The sequence below is a fragment of the Nicotiana sylvestris genome, chromosome 7 (genome assembly GCF_000393655.2).
Source record: "Nicotiana sylvestris chromosome 7, ASM39365v2, whole genome shotgun sequence".
Classification (NCBI taxonomy): Eukaryota; Viridiplantae; Streptophyta; class Magnoliopsida; order Solanales; family Solanaceae; genus Nicotiana; species Nicotiana sylvestris.
Genome location: NC_091063.1, coordinates 93,768,283 through 93,785,983, shown reverse-complemented (window position 1 = coordinate 93,785,983; position 17,701 = coordinate 93,768,283). Strand labels below are relative to the sequence as shown.

Sequence of the window (17,701 nt, the reverse complement as noted above, 5' to 3'; positions counted from 1 at the left end):
AATTTTGGAAAGTTGGTTGTTGAAAAAGAAAAGGATAAAAAGAGTCATTGTTTTAGTTTGAAAAACATAAGTTGTTTCATTATTTGTTGAAAAGGAAGGGAAAAAGAGGTTTTTATTTTTAGTTTGGAAAAATAGGTTGTTTTATTGTCTGTGGAAAATGAAAAGGAAAAAGAGTCTGTTATTTTTAGCTTGGAAAAATAGGCTGTTTTATTTGTTGAAAAGAAAAAGGAAAAAGAGAGTCTTGTTTCTAAAAAATAGTTTTTATTCGCTTATGAAATGCCAAAAATAAAAATGGAAAAGAGTCATGTTTTAAAATAGTTCGGATAATTCGCCCGAACTACGCATGGTTTGATTCTCACAGGGCGTGAGATACGCACGCAACCCTCATCGGGCCCAACCTCCCCTTTGCAAAAATAACTAAAAAATATCAAAATTTTAATTTTTGTCATAAATAAACCAGGTGATGCCGTTTTTGTCAAAAATAGCCAAATGTTCCCAAACGGTGTGTCGGAAGGCTGACTTTGCATAAACAGCCACCTTTGGTCGTATTTTGATTTTTGACCCTCACAACCTTAAAATCTTCGCCCCCGAGACGCAGGAAGGCCGTGTTTGCAATACTGGGTCATTTATTTTAATTTTGAAAAAACAAGAAAAGAGTCAGTGGTCAAGTGAATACCGTTCGGATTTTTGGGTCAAAGTTGGCATATAGGGGAAGGAATCTGTCATTTTGTTTTTGGGTTTGTATTTATTTTGATTAGAGTATATGGGTCGTTTGATTTTCGACTCTGTATTGCATCGTTAAGTTGGTCAGTTTTGTCGTTATTATGAAAATGGAAAATTCCAAAAAATATTTTATTGTCGTTTACCTTTTATTTGCAAGAACTACGCACTGTCTGATTCATGCGGGGTCATGATACGTAGGCAATCTCCATAAGATTCGACCGCAACCAAAAAAAAAATGAAAAATGAAAAATGGAAAGGAAGAATTGAAGAAAAATGGGAAAAGATGTTGTGAATAACGAGGACCGACCCAATCCATTCTAACATGTTTTGTTTTGAATTGTGAAGAAAGTTGAGGTGGTCGGTTGTGGTAAGCTGGAAACACAAGATCCAAGGAAAATGATAACTGACATCGAAGCTGTTACGAGTGCTCAAGAGACTCAGGATCAGAGGGTTCAACAAGGGTCTACTGTGGTTGAGGAAAATAGAACACTGAAACAACAAATGACCAAAATACGTCAAGCCTGGGCCAATGGCCAAGGACAGCCTTGTCACGAGCCACAATTTGCTACAAAACAAGAACAGTACCACTATCCCGAGTACCACTCGTACTCGTTTGATCTTCCTGCAAACATCGAGAAGCCTGCTCGGAAGAGGGTACAGGAAGAAATAACCCAAAGAGTGAAAAGATTAGAACAACGGTTGAAAAACATGCAAGAAATGGCAGGACAAAAGAGTGTTGCCTTCAAAGATCTATGCATGTTCCCCAATGTCCGCTTGCCGCCTGGCTTCAAGATCCCCAAATTTGAAAAGTACAATGGACATGGAGACCCCATAGCCCACCTGAAAAGGTATTGCAACCAATTGAGAGGTGTTGGAAGAAATGAAGAATTGCTTATAGCTTATTTTGGGGAAAGCCTCACGGGTGTAGCATCTGAATGGTTTTTGGATCAAGACATATCTTGCTGGTACGTCTGGGATGACATGGCACGGGACTTTGTCAAACAGTTTCAATACAACATCGACATCGCCCCAGACCACATTTCCCTTTCTAACCTAAAAAAGAAACCAACTGAAAGTTTCAGGGAATATGCCATCAAATGGAGAGAGCAGGCAGCTAGAGCTAAGCCACCCATGGATGACCACGAGTTAATCACTGTCTTTCTACAGGCTCAAGAGCCAGATTATTTTCAATACATGACATCCGCAGTGGGTAAATCCTTCCCGGAAGCAATCAAAATGGGAGAAATGGTGGAGAACGGTCTTAAGATAGGCAGAATTATAAGTCAAACAGCTCTCAAAGCTGCAGCTCAAGCTGTCCAAATTGAATATGGTAACACGAATGAGAGGGATGGAGAAATCATGGTGATATCAGGGTCGAGAAGAGGTCCTAGGAGAACATCTCGAAGGCATGTGCAGCCTCATCAGGTTTTCCATGACCCCCTAAGCATTACTATCCACCTCCGAACCCCTCATACTCGCCACCAAATCACCCAAGAAAGCGAGAACGAGTAGCACAAAATCTTCACTAGCCTCCACAAAATTTTCAATTACCTTTTAACCCACATCCAAGCCAGGGGTATAGAAGGGAACAAAAGTTGAAAGATAGTTTTACACCAATAGGAGAGTCCTATGCAAGCTTATTTGAGAAGTTAAAACAACATGACATGATTGCACCCATTCCTCCAAATCATGTGGACCGACGTGCGAGAAGATTTGACTCATCTAAAAGGTGTGAATACCACTCCAATGCTCTGGGGCACAATGTGGAAAATTGTCGGGATTTGAAGAGAGAAATAGAAAGGATGATCCAGGAAAATTTAATTCATGACAGTGGCACCCAGAACATGCCCGGTGACATGGGGTATGAGAATCCTCTTGGGAACTTGTTGACCGAAGTTGAAATTACTAACGCAGATAGTGGTCATGGCATTATGGATGCGAAGCTTAGTGGCTAAAATGTCGTGCTTGGTAATTAGAAAGACGCTCCATTCCTAAGTCAGCTCGGGAGGAGCTTTGGTGGTCCATTTTGCTGTCATTTCTATTGTCCGGGTTATTTGCAGGGTTGTAATCCAGATATTGTCTTGTGATCAAACCCTCTTATCCTTTCACTTTTGTCTAGCTTGTTTAGTCGTAGTAGTTCATTTAGTGTTGACCATGGGTGTTTCAGGTTCATTCTAGGGTCGTACTCCAGTTTGTTTGCTTGTTTTATTATTCGAGTTATTTCATCGTTGTCTAATGCAAATTCCGGTCTTTTGTTACTTCCAATCATTTTTCTTTGTTTAGTTCTTTTCTATCCTTTTGTTTGGTCTTTTGTCCAATGCTAGTTCTAGTGACATGACATGCACGCATAATTCTCAGTCGGATCTTTAAAAGCTATGTTAGTCGGAAAACTATGGGGGTACTTGAGGAAATAAGAACATATTTGGACGTTGGAGAATTGTTTGACGCCCGAACCATGTGAAACTGGGTCAAAGAGAACAAGTCGGCCAAAGTTACAGGGGGCCAGTCGTGGTAATAAGAGTAAGAGTGTTGCCCAATGACACGTTATATTAGACAGATGTAGAAGAAAAATGTGTGGAAATGGTTGTCAATTCCGATGCGGTCAAGAGATGATGTGCATGGTTTCTTTATTCTGATTGTACTTGTTTGTATTGGGCATATTTTGAAGTTTGAAATGATGAAGGCGTTTTGTTCTGCGATCCAAACACTTTTTTTTCATTGTCACCCCTTTCGAGCCGTGTTTATTTTCTTTCGTACCCCTCTTTCGGAATCAACGACACAATTAAGAAACGCAAGTGTCGCAAATAAGCAAATGAAAAAAGGGGAAGGAAAGGGAAAAAGAAAAGGAAATAAAAAAAGGGGAAAAGGAAAGAAAGGAAAAGGAGAAAGAAAGAAAGAAAGGAAGAAAGGAAAAGAAGAAAAAGAAAAGAGAAAAGGAAAGAAAAGAAAAGAAAGAAAGAGAAGAAAGAAAAAGAAAAATGAAGAAAAGAAAGGAAAAAGAAAAAAAAGAGAAAAAAAGAAAAAGAAAGAGAGAGAAAGAAAATCGCAACAACGTAGTTTCTATGACGTGAACTACGTTTGACTTGATCCCGAAAGGGTACGTAGGCAGCCTCTATGAGGTTCAGTCATACCAAAACAAAAATCCAAAAGTCCCCAAGCAAGAAACTGGGGCAGAAATTGTGGTTGTTGTGAGAAGTTAGATTCCGAAAGTTGTAATTTTAACCCATTTTGAAATTGTTTTGAGCCTTTTATACTCTTTCTTTCTAACCCATCCAAAAGCCTACATTACGGTTCAAAGAAAGACCTTCTGATCAGTCTTTGAGAAATGCCAAGTCAAGCAGGTAAGGTAATTCTTGTCAGGGGCAACACTCCGGTCCAAACAAGGAAAATGAAAATGAGAGAATCTTATTGATGAAAATCCTCATGGGTATCGCAAGGTGATGAAAGCTGAGAGAAATAAAAAATGAGAGAGTCTTATTGGTGAAAACCTTCACGGGCACCTTGAGGCGACAGTAAGTTGAGAGAAAGAACGAAATGAGAGAGGTTTGATGGTGAAAACCCTTTGGGGCACTACAAGCCGAATAAAGAATGCGAATCAAAATGGATAAGTGGAGCAATGAAACCCAGTTTCACGGCAAAAAGGAACAACAAGAGATGAACATCAGATTTGCTTAACAGAATAGGTCGCAGGTGCATGTCAAGGTCATTAGAGTCGGTATCCACATCCGATAGGTTTCTACTGTGTAGTTTTCTTGTTAGGAATCATCACTTTCTATTGTCCTTTACTCTGTTTCTTTTGTTTTGTTTATTTCCCCTTTCTGAGTCTTTTGGTCGTAACAAGTGAGGAATGACTTCAAAATTTTCCACCAGCTTTCCAATTGCATAAAATGGGGTCGCAAGTCAGGAAAAATAACAAGAGCACTGAGCTGGTAATAATCAAGATACTTTGGGATCCTTATGAAAACAAAGTTTGGTAGATGTCGGTTCAGGAATAATGCAACAGATAGAGGGTATTGGGATTGAACGGGGAAAAAGGGTATTTCAGTGACACAGATGACGGGGAAAGTGGTTAGTCAGTAAACATGCAAGACCTTCAAGAAGAATCAGTTGTCACAGAAAACATATGGGGTCAGATAAGAAGACTAGAAGTAATAATTGAGAGATAGTCGTCAAGAAGGGCAGAAGTTATCAGCCAAGTTTCAAAGATGGTCGGAGAACGCAAAGCATGGAAAGGAGAAAAGGAAAGCCATCCCAGCGGGAGTACCACAACCAACTACCGCACTTTTAAACTGACAGAATTTTCTTTGATTTGAAATAGGGGCATGAAAATGTTATTGATGGCAGAAAGATATGCCATATGAGGATTATCAAACTGGTGCAGAAAATTTTCTGTCGTGTTGATTTTTTTTTCCGGGTACCCATCTGAAGAACATGAAGGTCAATACAAGTGTTTTAAAAAAAAGAGAAAAAGAGAGGGAAGTAGTTTTCAGGAAAGAAACACCAGTTCTAAGAAAGGTAATTTTTGGAGGAATGAAACACTAGTTTTTAGGGAAGCGGTTTTTGAAGGAGGACAACACCAGTTTTTAGGGAAGCAGTTCTGAAGGAAGATAATTCAAGTTGGTGGGTAGATAAAACAAATTTTAAAGGAAAATGGTTAAAAGAAATCTTAGTCTGATGAATTTTTCACCTAAGATAAAAAAATCTTAGTCTGTTGAATCTTTCACCTAAGATAAAGAAATCTTAGTCTGTTGAATTTTTCACCTAAGATAAAAATCTTAGTCTGATGAATCTTTCACCCAAGATAAATGCAAAAGTTGGAAAAACGAAAGGAAGGCATAATTTGGAAAAAGATAAAGGCAGAAGTTGGAAAAGAAAGGAGGGTATAATTTAGATAAAGGCATAAGTTGGAAAAAAGAATGGAAGGCAGAATTTGAGGAAAAAGAAAGGAAGGCATAATTTAAAGAAGGGGAAGACAGAAGTCGAAAAAAAGAAGAAAGGAAGACATAATTTGGGAACAAGAAAGGAAGGCGGAATTTGAAAAAAAAGGAAGTTGGACTTTGGAAAATTAAGAAAGTCGGGATCACGCAAAATGGACCTAGTTTGATGAATTATCTCCTAGAGTCACAATCTTAGTCTGTTGAATCTTTCTCCTAAGATGAAAATCTTAGTCTGATGAATTTTTCACCTAAGGTAAGGATAAAAATCTTAGTTTGTTGAATCTTTCTCCTAAGATGAAAATCTTAGTCTGATGAATTTTTCACCTAAGATAAAGATAAATCTTAGTCCGTCGAATCTTTCTCCTAAGATGAAAATCTTAGTCTGATGAATTTTTCACCTAAGATAAAGACAAAAATCTTAGTCTGTTGAATCTTTCTCCTAAGATGAAAATCTTAGTCTGATGAATTTTTCACCTAAGATAAAGATAAATCTTAGTCCGTCGAATCTTTCACCTAAGATGAGAATCTTAGTCTGATGAATTTTTCATCTAAGATAAAGTTTAAATTTTAAGATACATTGCAGTCTTTAAATTTTTAAAAGTTGCATTTCAGTCTTATCACAATTCAAGTTTTAGTTCTTATTAGTATGTGGTATCAAACAACCAGTTTTCCAAACTGGGGCAGAAAGTTTTCTTTGTTTTGTCTATTTCTGTGAAGTCAGGAGCCCGCCTGGATAATAGAGGAATACATTCAATTTCAAATTCAGCAATCAGGAGCCCGCCTGAAGAACAGAGGTGATACAATTCAAATTTTAGTTTCAATCTACTTTTTGTCTTTTTGAAGTCAGGAGCCCGCCTGAAGAACAGAGGCATACAATTCAAGTTTCGGAAGTCAGGAGCCCGCCTGTATAATAGAGATATTTCAAGTCAAGTTTTAATCAAATTTTTATTAATATCAAGTAACATGTACCCAGTTTCCAAACTGGGGCAGAAGGTTTTCTTGGTTCGTTTATTTTTATGAAGTCAGGAGCCCGCCTGGATAACAGAGGAATACATTCAGTTCAAGTTCAGTAGTCAAGAGCCCGCCTGAATAACAGAGGGATACATTCAATTTCAAGTTTCAGTAGTCAGGAGTCCGCCTGGAGAATAGAGACATACAATTCAAGTTTCAGCAATCAGGAGCCCGCCTGAAGAACAGAGGTGATACAATTCAAATTTTTAGTTCTCAATTGATTTCTTTGTCTTTTTGAAGTCAGGAATCCGCCTGAAGTACAGAGGTATACAATTCAAGTTTCGGAAATCAGGAGCCCGCCTGGATAATAGAGGAATACATTTCAAATTTCAGAAGTCAGGAGTCCGCCTGGAGAATAGAGACATACAATTCAAGTTTCGGAAATCAGGAGCCCGCCTGTATAACAGAGTCAGGAGCCCGCCTGGATAACAGAGGAATACATTCAATTTCAAGTTCAGCAGTCAGGCGCCCACCTGGAGAACAAGGGAAAACAATTCAAGTTTCTAGGGAAAACAGTTTCGAAGGGAGACAGTTCGAGTTTCAGGGAGAATGGTTCAAAGTGTAAGGGAAAATAGTGTCGAGTAACAAGGGAGGATAGTTCAGGTTCAGCAATCAGGCGCCCACCTGAAAAAAAAGGAAATTCAATTCAGAATGCATTTCAAAAGTTGATGAAGGATGTGAGTTGCTCACAACATGGCCGAGGTCACAAGCACTACATGTCCGGTCCTGACTCAGAAGCTGTAGAAGAATGAGCTAGCACTTGCAGCTAACAAGTGTCAAGGTTCAAACCTAAAGTCTATATGAAGAACTATTCAAGACTCAAGATCAAGCTTCAGAAGACGTATAGATAGGAATCTTGTAGCTCGTAGTCGATAGGCTTAACTAGTCTTTTTAATCTTTTGATTTTTGATGTAATAACCGGGACCGCAGACCGGAACCTCGACGGAACGGCACCTCGACTAGATCTCCACCTCGGCATACTCTATCACCTCACTCATTTCTGAACTACACGTGGCTTGATTCCTTTATAGCCAAGGATATGTAGGCAGCTCAAATGCCAGAGCTCGGTCACATCCCCCTTTTCTCTTAGTCTTAGTCTCTCCAATTAAGGGTCGGGTCAAAAACTTGTCTAGTCAATCTTTGTCTGAAAACTTTGTATGTTTCCAGTCAAAGAGGGGCAGCTGTAGACATGTGATTTTTGACCCTCCCCAATATCTTTTATATATTAGCGTAAAATATTTAATTTAGGCATAATATAAATATTTTAAGTAATTTGGACTCTTTTTACTCTATTTTATTACAAGAAAACAAAATCACAAAAATAGGTTCATTTATGTTTTGTAGTCATTTTTAGTTAAAAAAAGAAATCTTAAAAATATATACGACAATAGTATCGTATTTTTATTTTAATATGATATTTTGAAAATACCAAAAATAGATTTGTTTTAATGGTTAGTTTTATTTTAATAATTATTTGAATAGTAGGAATAATTAACAAATGGCCGCGTATTTTTAATCTCATTCGCGACAAAAGAATAGAGCTTGGGCTCGAGCAACCCATCTTTAGGCCTAATTTTGGACCTAGCCCACAATTGCCAAGCCCATAATTCCTAGGCCCATACCCCTTAACCTAAAACCCTACCACTAACCTAGACCTATATATATGAAACAAAGCCTAAAGAAAAAAAGGAGGAAAAAAAAGAAAAAGAAAAAGAAAAAAGCTGACCAAAAGGCAGCGCCGCTTTCTCTAAAAATACCGAAGGAAAAACAAACAAAATGAAGGACCCCAAGATCTACATAGAGATCAGCCATTTTCATTTGGGAGCCTAAGGTACCTAGGAGCTAAAAACACAAAAACAAATACTCAAAAAAGAGAAGAAACAAACACCAAAAAGCTAACAGAACACCACCCCGTCTGACTCCATCTTCTTCTTCATTAGAAAAGGAAATCAATGCCTGCGACACAGATACGCTCACCCCCTCCCCCTCATTCCGAACAACCAACAGCGACCACCGGCTACTATTTTCAATCCAAAACGAGAGCCCTTTTGCACTCGAAATGATTGCTTGTATAGATTGCGCCCGGGTTTTGTTTCGAGCTCGTCATTGAGGTTTTGGCCGTTTGGTTTTGTTCCGTTGGAAGGTCCTGTTTTGCTTTTGCTTGGGGTCAAAATTGTAGTTGCCGATTTCCTGGTATTTTTGGCTTCACCGAAGGTTCTTCAATATAAAAGGAAGTTCTCAGCTGTAAGGTCCACTCTTTGCACTAATATTATCTCAATTTGACTTTGCTAGCATAGTGAATGATATTGGCTATTGTCGCTCTTCGATGTTATTTTATCTTTTGTTCGTCGTCTTCGTTCATTTGTCTGTTTTGTAAAGATAGGTACTTCCTTCTTGAAATCTTTTATATGAATTCATGCTAATTTTTGCTGCTTTGAATCAAGTCATATGCTTGATATATTTATTAGATTGATGTATTGGTTTGTTATTATTTTTAATATAAAACATGGCAGTAAGTTTATTTGGCCATTTGTATTTTAAGAGTTAATTGATCATGTTTGGAATTGTTTGAAGCTGATAAGGCTCAGGATTGAATTTAACTTTGGACATATTCATTTAATTATGTAGGTAGAAGTAGAGTAATTATTAATGAGAGGCCTGGGTCGCGATGTTAATACCATGGGTACGTTTCCCATGGCATGGTTACGATACGTGAATCTCAATTCGGGGGTGCATTTCATGCGACCTGATTATAACAACTTCAAATAATAAAATCCTTTGAAAAGGTTCGATGTGTGCCACAAATTAAATGAGGTAACCGGTGGCCCTCGCTTAATTAACTTATATTCTTTAGAATTCGAGGTATGCCATTAGCAAATTTCCATGGCCCTCGAGAAGTTGAAAATGCATAGTTGCTTTGAGTGCGCTATTTTAAAAATTACCTTCCTAAACTCGGGTGTGCATTTATGTGACCCAAATCTAAATCTTAACAATGTTAGATAAAATATGTTGAGGACCGCAGGTGCATTTATGTGACGTGGTTCAAGACGTGTTTTAGTAACGTTGAAATCTTCCTTAAAAAATAATTCAATAAAAGCGGTTATAAAGTTAAAATTGCACCATGGACTAAAACATGTACTAAAATCAAGTAAATAGGCCAATTATAATAGTTAAGTGACCGTGCTAGAACCACGGAACTCGGGAATGCCTAACACCTTCTCCCGGGTTAACAGAATTCCTTACCCGGATTTCTGGTTCGTGGACTGTTAACAGAGTCATATTTTTCCTCGGTTCAGGATTCAACTGGTGACTTGGGACACTATTAATATCTCAAGTGGCGACTCTAAATCTCTTAATAAATTAAATCCCATTCCGATTGTCCTTTAAATGGAAAAACTCCTTTACGCCCTTAAGGGGTGTAGGTGAAAAGGAGGTGTGACACCTAGCTCGATTTATCGCAATTTGTTGAAAATTTGAAGTTTAAAAGTTTAAAGAAATTTCAAGTTTGACCAAAGTTTCAACTTTGTTGTTACTGGATCCAGATTTAGTTCCGAAGCTTGCCATAGGTTCATTACTTTATTTATGACTTGTGTGTAAAATTTCATGCAAAACAAAGCTTATTTGACGTAATTCGGACACCTGGTTGTTAAAATGAAAGTTCTTAAGTTTTATTGAAAAATTCCTTCGTTTTGGTATCCGATTTGTAGTTCTAGATGTTATTTTGGTATTTTGATCGCGTGAACGACTTTGTATAATATTTTTGGACTTGTGGGCATATTTGGTTTGGAGCCCCGAGGGCTCGAGTGAGTTTCGGATAGGCTACGAGTGTTTTGAACTTAAGAAAAATTCTGGTTTTTAGCTTCTGCTGGTTTCTGGTGTCTTCTTCTTCACGATCGCGAAGAATGTCCCTCAATCGTGAAGGGTAATTTAGGATAGGGGAGGAAATTATTCTTCGCAATGCGAATGCGGGGTCCTGGTTGCGAATGCGAAGTGGATGGGGCTTTCCCTTCGCGAATGCGACTGTTCCTCTGTAAACGCAAAGTATTGTGGGGGGGGGGAGAATGGGTTAGAGTGATATGCGAACGCGGACCTTGGATCGCGAATGTGATGGTTAGGGGGAGAACTATCGCGAAAGTGAAGGCCAGTTTGGCCGTTGTGCATCGCAAACGCGATGAAAACCTGACACACAGGCCTTAAATATTTCAAAACACGGGATTTCACCCATTTTTCACCATCTTTCCATTTGAGTTCGGCCTAGAGGCGATTTTGAAGAGAAAATTCATTACCAATTCATTGGTTAGTATACTTTAACTTATTTTCCTCCATTTCTAACATCACCCATTAATTTCTAGTCTTAATCTTTGTTCTTCCATGGTAAATAACTAGAGATTTGGGAAGAATTGGGGGGGGGAGGGTTTGTGAATTCGGGATTTAGACCTCAATTTAGGGGCAAATTTCAAAACTAATTACATAATCGGGCTCGGGGTGAATGGGTAAGCGGGTTTTGGTCCGAATCTCCGGTTTTTACCAAGCGGGCCCAGGGCTAACTTTTTTACTTTATGGAAAAAGTGTAAAAATTCTAACTTTATGTATTGTAATTGATTCCCTTAGAATTATTTGACGGTATTGAGTCGATTTTTGTTAGATACGATTAGTTTTGAGGCGAATTCTAAAGAAAAGGCTCCGGTAGAGCTCTGAGTTGATTGCGAAGTGAGGTAAGTATCGTGGTTAACATTGTCTTGAGGGATTAGGACTTGTTTTCCTATTTTCTACGTGTTTAAATGTGTGGGTACAACGTATATGTGAGGTGACGAGTACTTATGCGCTGTTGTTGGGTTAAAGCATGTGGGTGGAACTTGTTTCCTTGTGCGTTGATATCCATACCTATATTAGTTTATTACTTACTTGATCGTTCTCTCTGCATTTATGAATTAATTGTGATAATTGAGTATATTCGGAAGTTGAGGTTTGGCATCTTGGAACTATTATTTACGTAAGGTTTATTCTTGCATTATCTATCTCCCAATTTTTTATATTCAGTACTACACGGTAAGGTTGGGAGTAAAAGCACGAAGGTGATGCCGTGTCATACTTATCATTTGATGGTGAGGTTGAGAGTTAAAGCACGAAGGGTGATGTCGTACCATATTTATTGTTTCATAGTGAGGTTGAGAATAAAGGCACGAAGGGTGAAATCGTGCTATACTTAGTACATGCTCTTACTACTCCCGAAACACTCATTCACTAGACTCATTTTATTAAATTTTGACAAGTTATGAGATTTTAGTTGTAAAGAAGTCGTAAGGTTTAGTATTGTTAAAGGCGTAAAAATGGCATCATTTTAAAAATATAAAAAATTTAAAAAAAATAAAATGAGACGAGCCTCGCCAAATAAAAGGGACAAATTGCGGGGCCCTCACAAAATATATGCATTAAATACTTAGATTCCGGGACGGGCCGTTTAGCAAATTTCACGGCCCTACCCCAAAATAATAATGCGCTAGTTGCTTTAGGCGCGCCTTTAATAATGTTATCTCCCTAAACTCGGGTGCACATTTATGTGACCCAAATCCAAATCTCAACGGAGTCGAAATGTGTCTCTAGTCACGGGCGCATTGATTGTGGCGTGGCCCGAGATGCATTTCCATGACGTTGCAAATTCCTTTAAAAAATAAGAATGAGATGAGCCTCGCCGAATAAAAATACAAATTGCGGGGCCCTCAGTAAATACTTGTTTTAAATTACTTAGAATTCAGGAGGGCCGCTTAGTGAATTTCGTGGCCTTCCCAAAATAATAACGCGATAGTCTCTTTAGGCGCGTGTTTAATAATTTACTTTCTTAAACTTGGATGTGCATTTCATGCAACCCAGATCCAAATCCCAAAACATCAAATAAAATATGTTTCAGATTGTGGGTGCATTTCATGTGACGCAGTCCGAAGACATGTCTTAAGCGATGTTCACATTCTTTTAAAAATAATAATAATAATAAAGTGGTAAAAAGTTAAAATTGGCACATTGGTTCATAATTGTGTTTAAAATTAGATAAATAAGCCGAATATGACAGTTGAGCGACCGTGCTAGAACCACGGAACCCGGGAATGCCTAACACCTTCTCCCGGGTTAACAGAATTCCTTATCCGGATTTCTGGTACGCAAACTGTAATATGGAGTCATTCTTTTCCTCGATTCAGGATTAAAATAGGTGACTTGGGACACCCTAAATCTCCCAAGTGGCGACTCTGAAATAAATAAACCAATCCCGTTTTGATTGTCCTTTAATTGGAAAAAACTCCCTTGCGCCCCCTCGGGTGCGTAAAAAGGAGGTGTGACACTTATTTCACATTCTCACTCTATTAGCTATTCGCTTCTCGCCATTTCTTCCCACCTTCTCCGCCACCGCCCTCCACCGCATCACTACCGTGCACAACCTCATTCTCTGCCTCCTCTCTCTCATCATGGCCGTCGACTGCAGCCTCTCCGTCATTCATCGAATGCCACGTCATGATTGGAAATTGATAGTCTGCTTCCCTGCCAATCATACTCTTCCACGTGGACCTTTGTTCTTCTGGGCTAAATTCTTTTACCTTTCCAAAATTCTTGAATTCATAGACACCCTTTTGACCATCCTCAGTAATTCTCGATCACGAAGGCTCACGTTCCTCCACATGTACCACCATGCTACGGTGCCTGTTATCTGTTACCTCACTCTTTCTAGTGTGAATTCACAGTCGATGATCCATGTTGGGGCGATTACAAATTCTTCGGTTCATGTTATAATGTACGCTTATTACTTCCTTTGTGCAATGGGAAAGAGGCCACGGTGGAAGAGGTTGGTCACAAACTGCCAAATTTTTCAATTCATCCTTAACTTCCTATGTGCAGTGGTAACAATGTATTATCACCTCACAACTGAGATTGGGTGCTCTGGGGTTGGAACTTTGTGCTTTAATATGACCTTTAATACCTCACTTTTGCTACTTTTTCTTGACTTTCGTTCCAAGAACTATACCAACAACATGATCATCAAAGACCGTGCTGATAACCAAAAAAATACGTTTATTAGTTTCTAGTTAGCCTCCCTTTTCCGTTGCTTTTATATAGTACTTGGTTTAGTTCGTTTCTATATGCTTATGCAATACTTACATCATTACATTTGTATTTTAGTAAAATTAGGGGCTGTTTGGTTTACATACTATCTATGATGAGATTAGATATTGATATGCTGTAAATAATAATGTAAGAATTCTTATGCAGATATTGCTTACTTTAAGATTTTTTTTAATTTTTAATTACTTTAAACCAGGGTACTGTATCTTTTGTTAAAAAAAAAGATATTACTTTTATCTCGTTATTGTTAATACATGCATATATCCTTATTTCACATTCTCACTCTATTAGCTCTTCGCTTCTCGCCATTTCTTCCCACCTTCTCCGCCACCGCCCTCCACCGCATCACTACCGTGCACAGCCTCATTCTATGCCTCCTCTCTCTCATCATGGGCGTCGACTGCAGCCTCTCCGTCATTCATCAAATGCCACGTTATGATTGGAAATGGATAGTCTGCTTCCCTGCCAATCATACTCTTCCACGTGGACCTTTGTTCTTCTGGGCTAAATTCTTTTACCTTTCCAAGATTCTTGAATTCATAGACACCCTTTTGACCATCCTCAGTAATTCTCGATCACGAAGGCTCACGTTCCTCCACGTGTACCACCATGCTACGGTGCCTGTTATCTGTTACCTCACTCTTTCTAGTGCGAATTCACAGTCGATGATCCATGTTGGGGTGATTACAAATTCTTCGGTTCATGTTATAATGTACGCTTATTACTTCCTTTGTGCAATGGGAAAGAGGCCACGGTGGAAGAGGTTGGTCACAAACTGCCAAATTTTTCAATTCATCCTTAACTTCCTATGTGCAGTGGCAACAATGTATTATCACCTCACAACTGAGATTGGGTGCTCTGGGGTTGGAACTTTGTGCTTTAATATGACCTTTAATACCTCACTTTTGCTACTTTTTCTTGACTTTCGTTCCAAGAACTATACCAACAACATGATCATCAAAGACCGTGCTGATAACCAAAAAAAATACGTTTATTAGTTTCTAGCTAGCCTCCCTTTTCCGTTGCTTTTATATAGTACTTGGTTTAGTTCGTTTCTATATGCTTATGCAATACTTACATCATTACATTTGTATTTTAGTAAAATTAGGGGCTGTTTGGTTTACATACTATCTATGATGAGATTAGATATTGATATGCCGTAAATAATAATGTAAGAATTCTTATGCAGATATTGCTTACTTTAAGATTTTTTTTAATTTTTAATTACTTTAAACCAGGGTACTGTATCTTTTGTTAAAAAAAAAAGATATTACTTTTAACTCGTTTTTGTGAATACATGCATATATCCTTATTTCACATTCTCACTCTATTAGCTCTTCGCTTCTCGCCATTTCTTCCCACCTTCTCCGCCACCGCCCTCCACCGCATCACTACCGTGCACAGCCTCATTCTCTGACTCCTCTCTCTCATCATGGCCGTCGACTGCAGCCTCTCCGTCATTCATCAAATGCCATGTCATGATTGGAAATGGATAGTCTGCTTCCTTGCCAATCATACTCTTCCACGTGGACCTTTGTTCTTCTGGGCTAAATTCTTTTACCTTTCCAAGATTCTTGAATTCATAGACACCCTTTTGATCATCCTCAGTAATTCTCGATCACGAAGGCTCACGTTTCTCCACGTGTACCACCATGCTACGGTGCCTGTTATCTGCTACCTCACTCTTTCTAGTGCGAATTCACAGTCGATGATCCATGTTGGGGTGATTACAAATTCTTCGGTTCATGTTATAATGTACGCTTATTACTTCCTTTGTGCAATGGGAAAGATGCCACGGTGGAAGAGGTTGGTCACAAACTGCCCAATTTTTCAATTCATCCTTAACTTCCTATGTGTAGTGACAACAATGTATTATCACCTCACAACTGAGATTGGGTGCTCTGGGATTGGAACTTTGTGCTTTAATATGACCTTAATACCTCGCTTTTGCTACTTTTTCTTGACTTTCGTTCCAAGAACTAAACCAACAACATGATCATCAAAGACCGTGCTGATAACCAAAAAAAATTCGTTTATTAGTTTCTAGCTAGCCTCCCTTTTCCGTTACTTTTATATAGTACTTGGTTTAGTTCGTTTCTACATGCTTATGCAATACTTACATTGTTACATCTGTATTTTAGTAAAATTAGGGGTTGTTTGGTTTACATACTATTTATGATGAGATTAGATATTGATATGTCGTGAATAATAATGTAAGAATTCTTATGCAGATATTGCTTACTTTAAGATTTTTTTTAATTTTTAATTACTTTAAACCAGGGTACTGTATCTTTTGTTAAAAAAAAAGATATTACTTTTAACTCGTTATTGTTAATACATGCATATATCCTTATTTCACATTCTCACTCTATTAGCTCTTCGCTTCTCGCCATTTCTTCCCACCTTCTCCGCCACCGCCCTCCACCGCATCACTACCGTGCACAACCTCATTCTCTGCCTCCTCTCTCTCATCATGGCCGTCGACTGCAGCCTCTCCGTCATTCATCAAATGCCACATCATGATTGGAAATGGATAGTCTGCTTCCCTGCCAATCATACTCTTCCACGTGGACCTTTGTTCTTCTGGCTAAATTCTTTTACCTTTCCAAGATTCTTGAATTCATAGACACCCTTTAGATCATCCTCAGTAATTCTCGATCACGAAGGCTCACGTTCCTCCATGTGTACCACCATGCTACGGTGCCTGTTATCTGTTACCTCACTCTTTCTAGTGCGAATTCACAGTCGATGATCCATGTTGGGGTGATTACAATTTCTTTGGTTCATGTTATAATGTACGCTTATTACTTCCTTTGTGCAATGGGAAAGAGGCCACGGTGGAAGAGGTTGGTCACAAACTGCCAAATTTTTCAATTCATCCTTAACTTCCTATGTGCAGTGGCAACAATGTATTATCACCTCACAACTGAGATTGGGTGCTCTGGGGTTGGAAGTTTGTGCTTTAATATGACCTTTAATACCTCACTTTTGCTACTTTTTCTTGACTTTCGTTCCAAGAACTATACCAACAACATGATCATCAAAGACCGTGCTGATAACCAAAAAAATCCGTTTATTAGTTTCTAGCTAGCCTCCCTTTTCCGTTGCTTTTATATAGTACTTGGTTTAGTTCGTTTCTACATGCTTATGCAATACTTACATCGTTACATCTGTATTTTAGTAAAATTAGGGGTTGTTTGGTTTACATACTATTTATGATGAGATTAGATATTGATATGCCGTAAATAATAATGTAAGAATTCTTATGCAGATATTGCTTACTTTAGGATTTGTTTTTAAAAAAATTAATTACTTTAAACCATATGGTATCTTTTGTTTTAAAAAACGATTAATTTTATCTAGTTATTGTTAATACATGCATACATTCTTATTTCACATTCCTCCAACATTAAATAAGTAATACACATGCATAACTTATTTATGCAACTACTAGCAATGCGAAATTTAATGAGACCAACCGAATGTTGTATTAAGTTATAGTGGAAATGACACCAAGTAGCCACTTTTAAGCATACTATTTAAAATATATTCACAGTTACAATGTATTTAAAGATTAGCCATTTTTGTTCAAACTTTTGGACAGAGCGTCCTAGAGTTTAAACCTCAAAGTTCAAACTTCAGGACATCGTGTCCTAAAGTTCAAAAATTGTGTCCAGAAATTGGAATCTTATATCTTGAATTTTAAATTAGTAGTTCAGGAATTCAGAACAAAGTATCCTGAATTTCAAATTAGCAGTTCAAAAATTCATGATACTAAGTCCTGAAGTTCCAAATTCTGGACACTAATTCCTGAATTTCCAAATTCAAAATATTTTGTCCGAAGTTTGGGTGAATTGGCTAATCTTTAAAGACATTATAAATGATGGATATATTTTAAATATCAAACTTAAAAGTGGCTA

General features: G+C 38.1%; 2 protein-coding genes and 2 pseudogenes across 2 annotated transcripts; all 4 read left to right on the top strand.

The window, feature by feature from the left end:
* The first annotated feature begins 1,959 nt into the window (after positions 1-1,959).
* On the top strand, positions 1,960-13,744 carry LOC138873450 (uncharacterized). Its single transcript, XM_070151921.1, has 2 exons — positions 1,960-2,107; positions 13,032-13,744. Exons 1-2 carry the CDS (start codon positions 1,960-1,962, stop codon positions 13,742-13,744), a joined length of 861 nt encoding a protein of 286 aa, XP_070008022.1.
* Positions 13,745-14,035: 291 nt separating this feature from the next.
* On the top strand, positions 14,036-14,779 carry LOC138873449 (uncharacterized). Its single transcript, XM_070151920.1, has one exon. It carries the CDS (start codon positions 14,036-14,038, stop codon positions 14,777-14,779), a length of 744 nt encoding a protein of 247 aa, XP_070008021.1.
* Positions 14,780-15,078: 299 nt separating this feature from the next.
* Positions 15,079-15,764, top strand: LOC138873448 (fatty acid elongase 1-like; annotated as a pseudogene).
* Positions 15,765-16,119: 355 nt separating this feature from the next.
* On the top strand, positions 16,120-16,868 carry LOC138873447 (uncharacterized; annotated as a pseudogene).
* Positions 16,869-17,701: the final 833 nt, after the last annotated feature.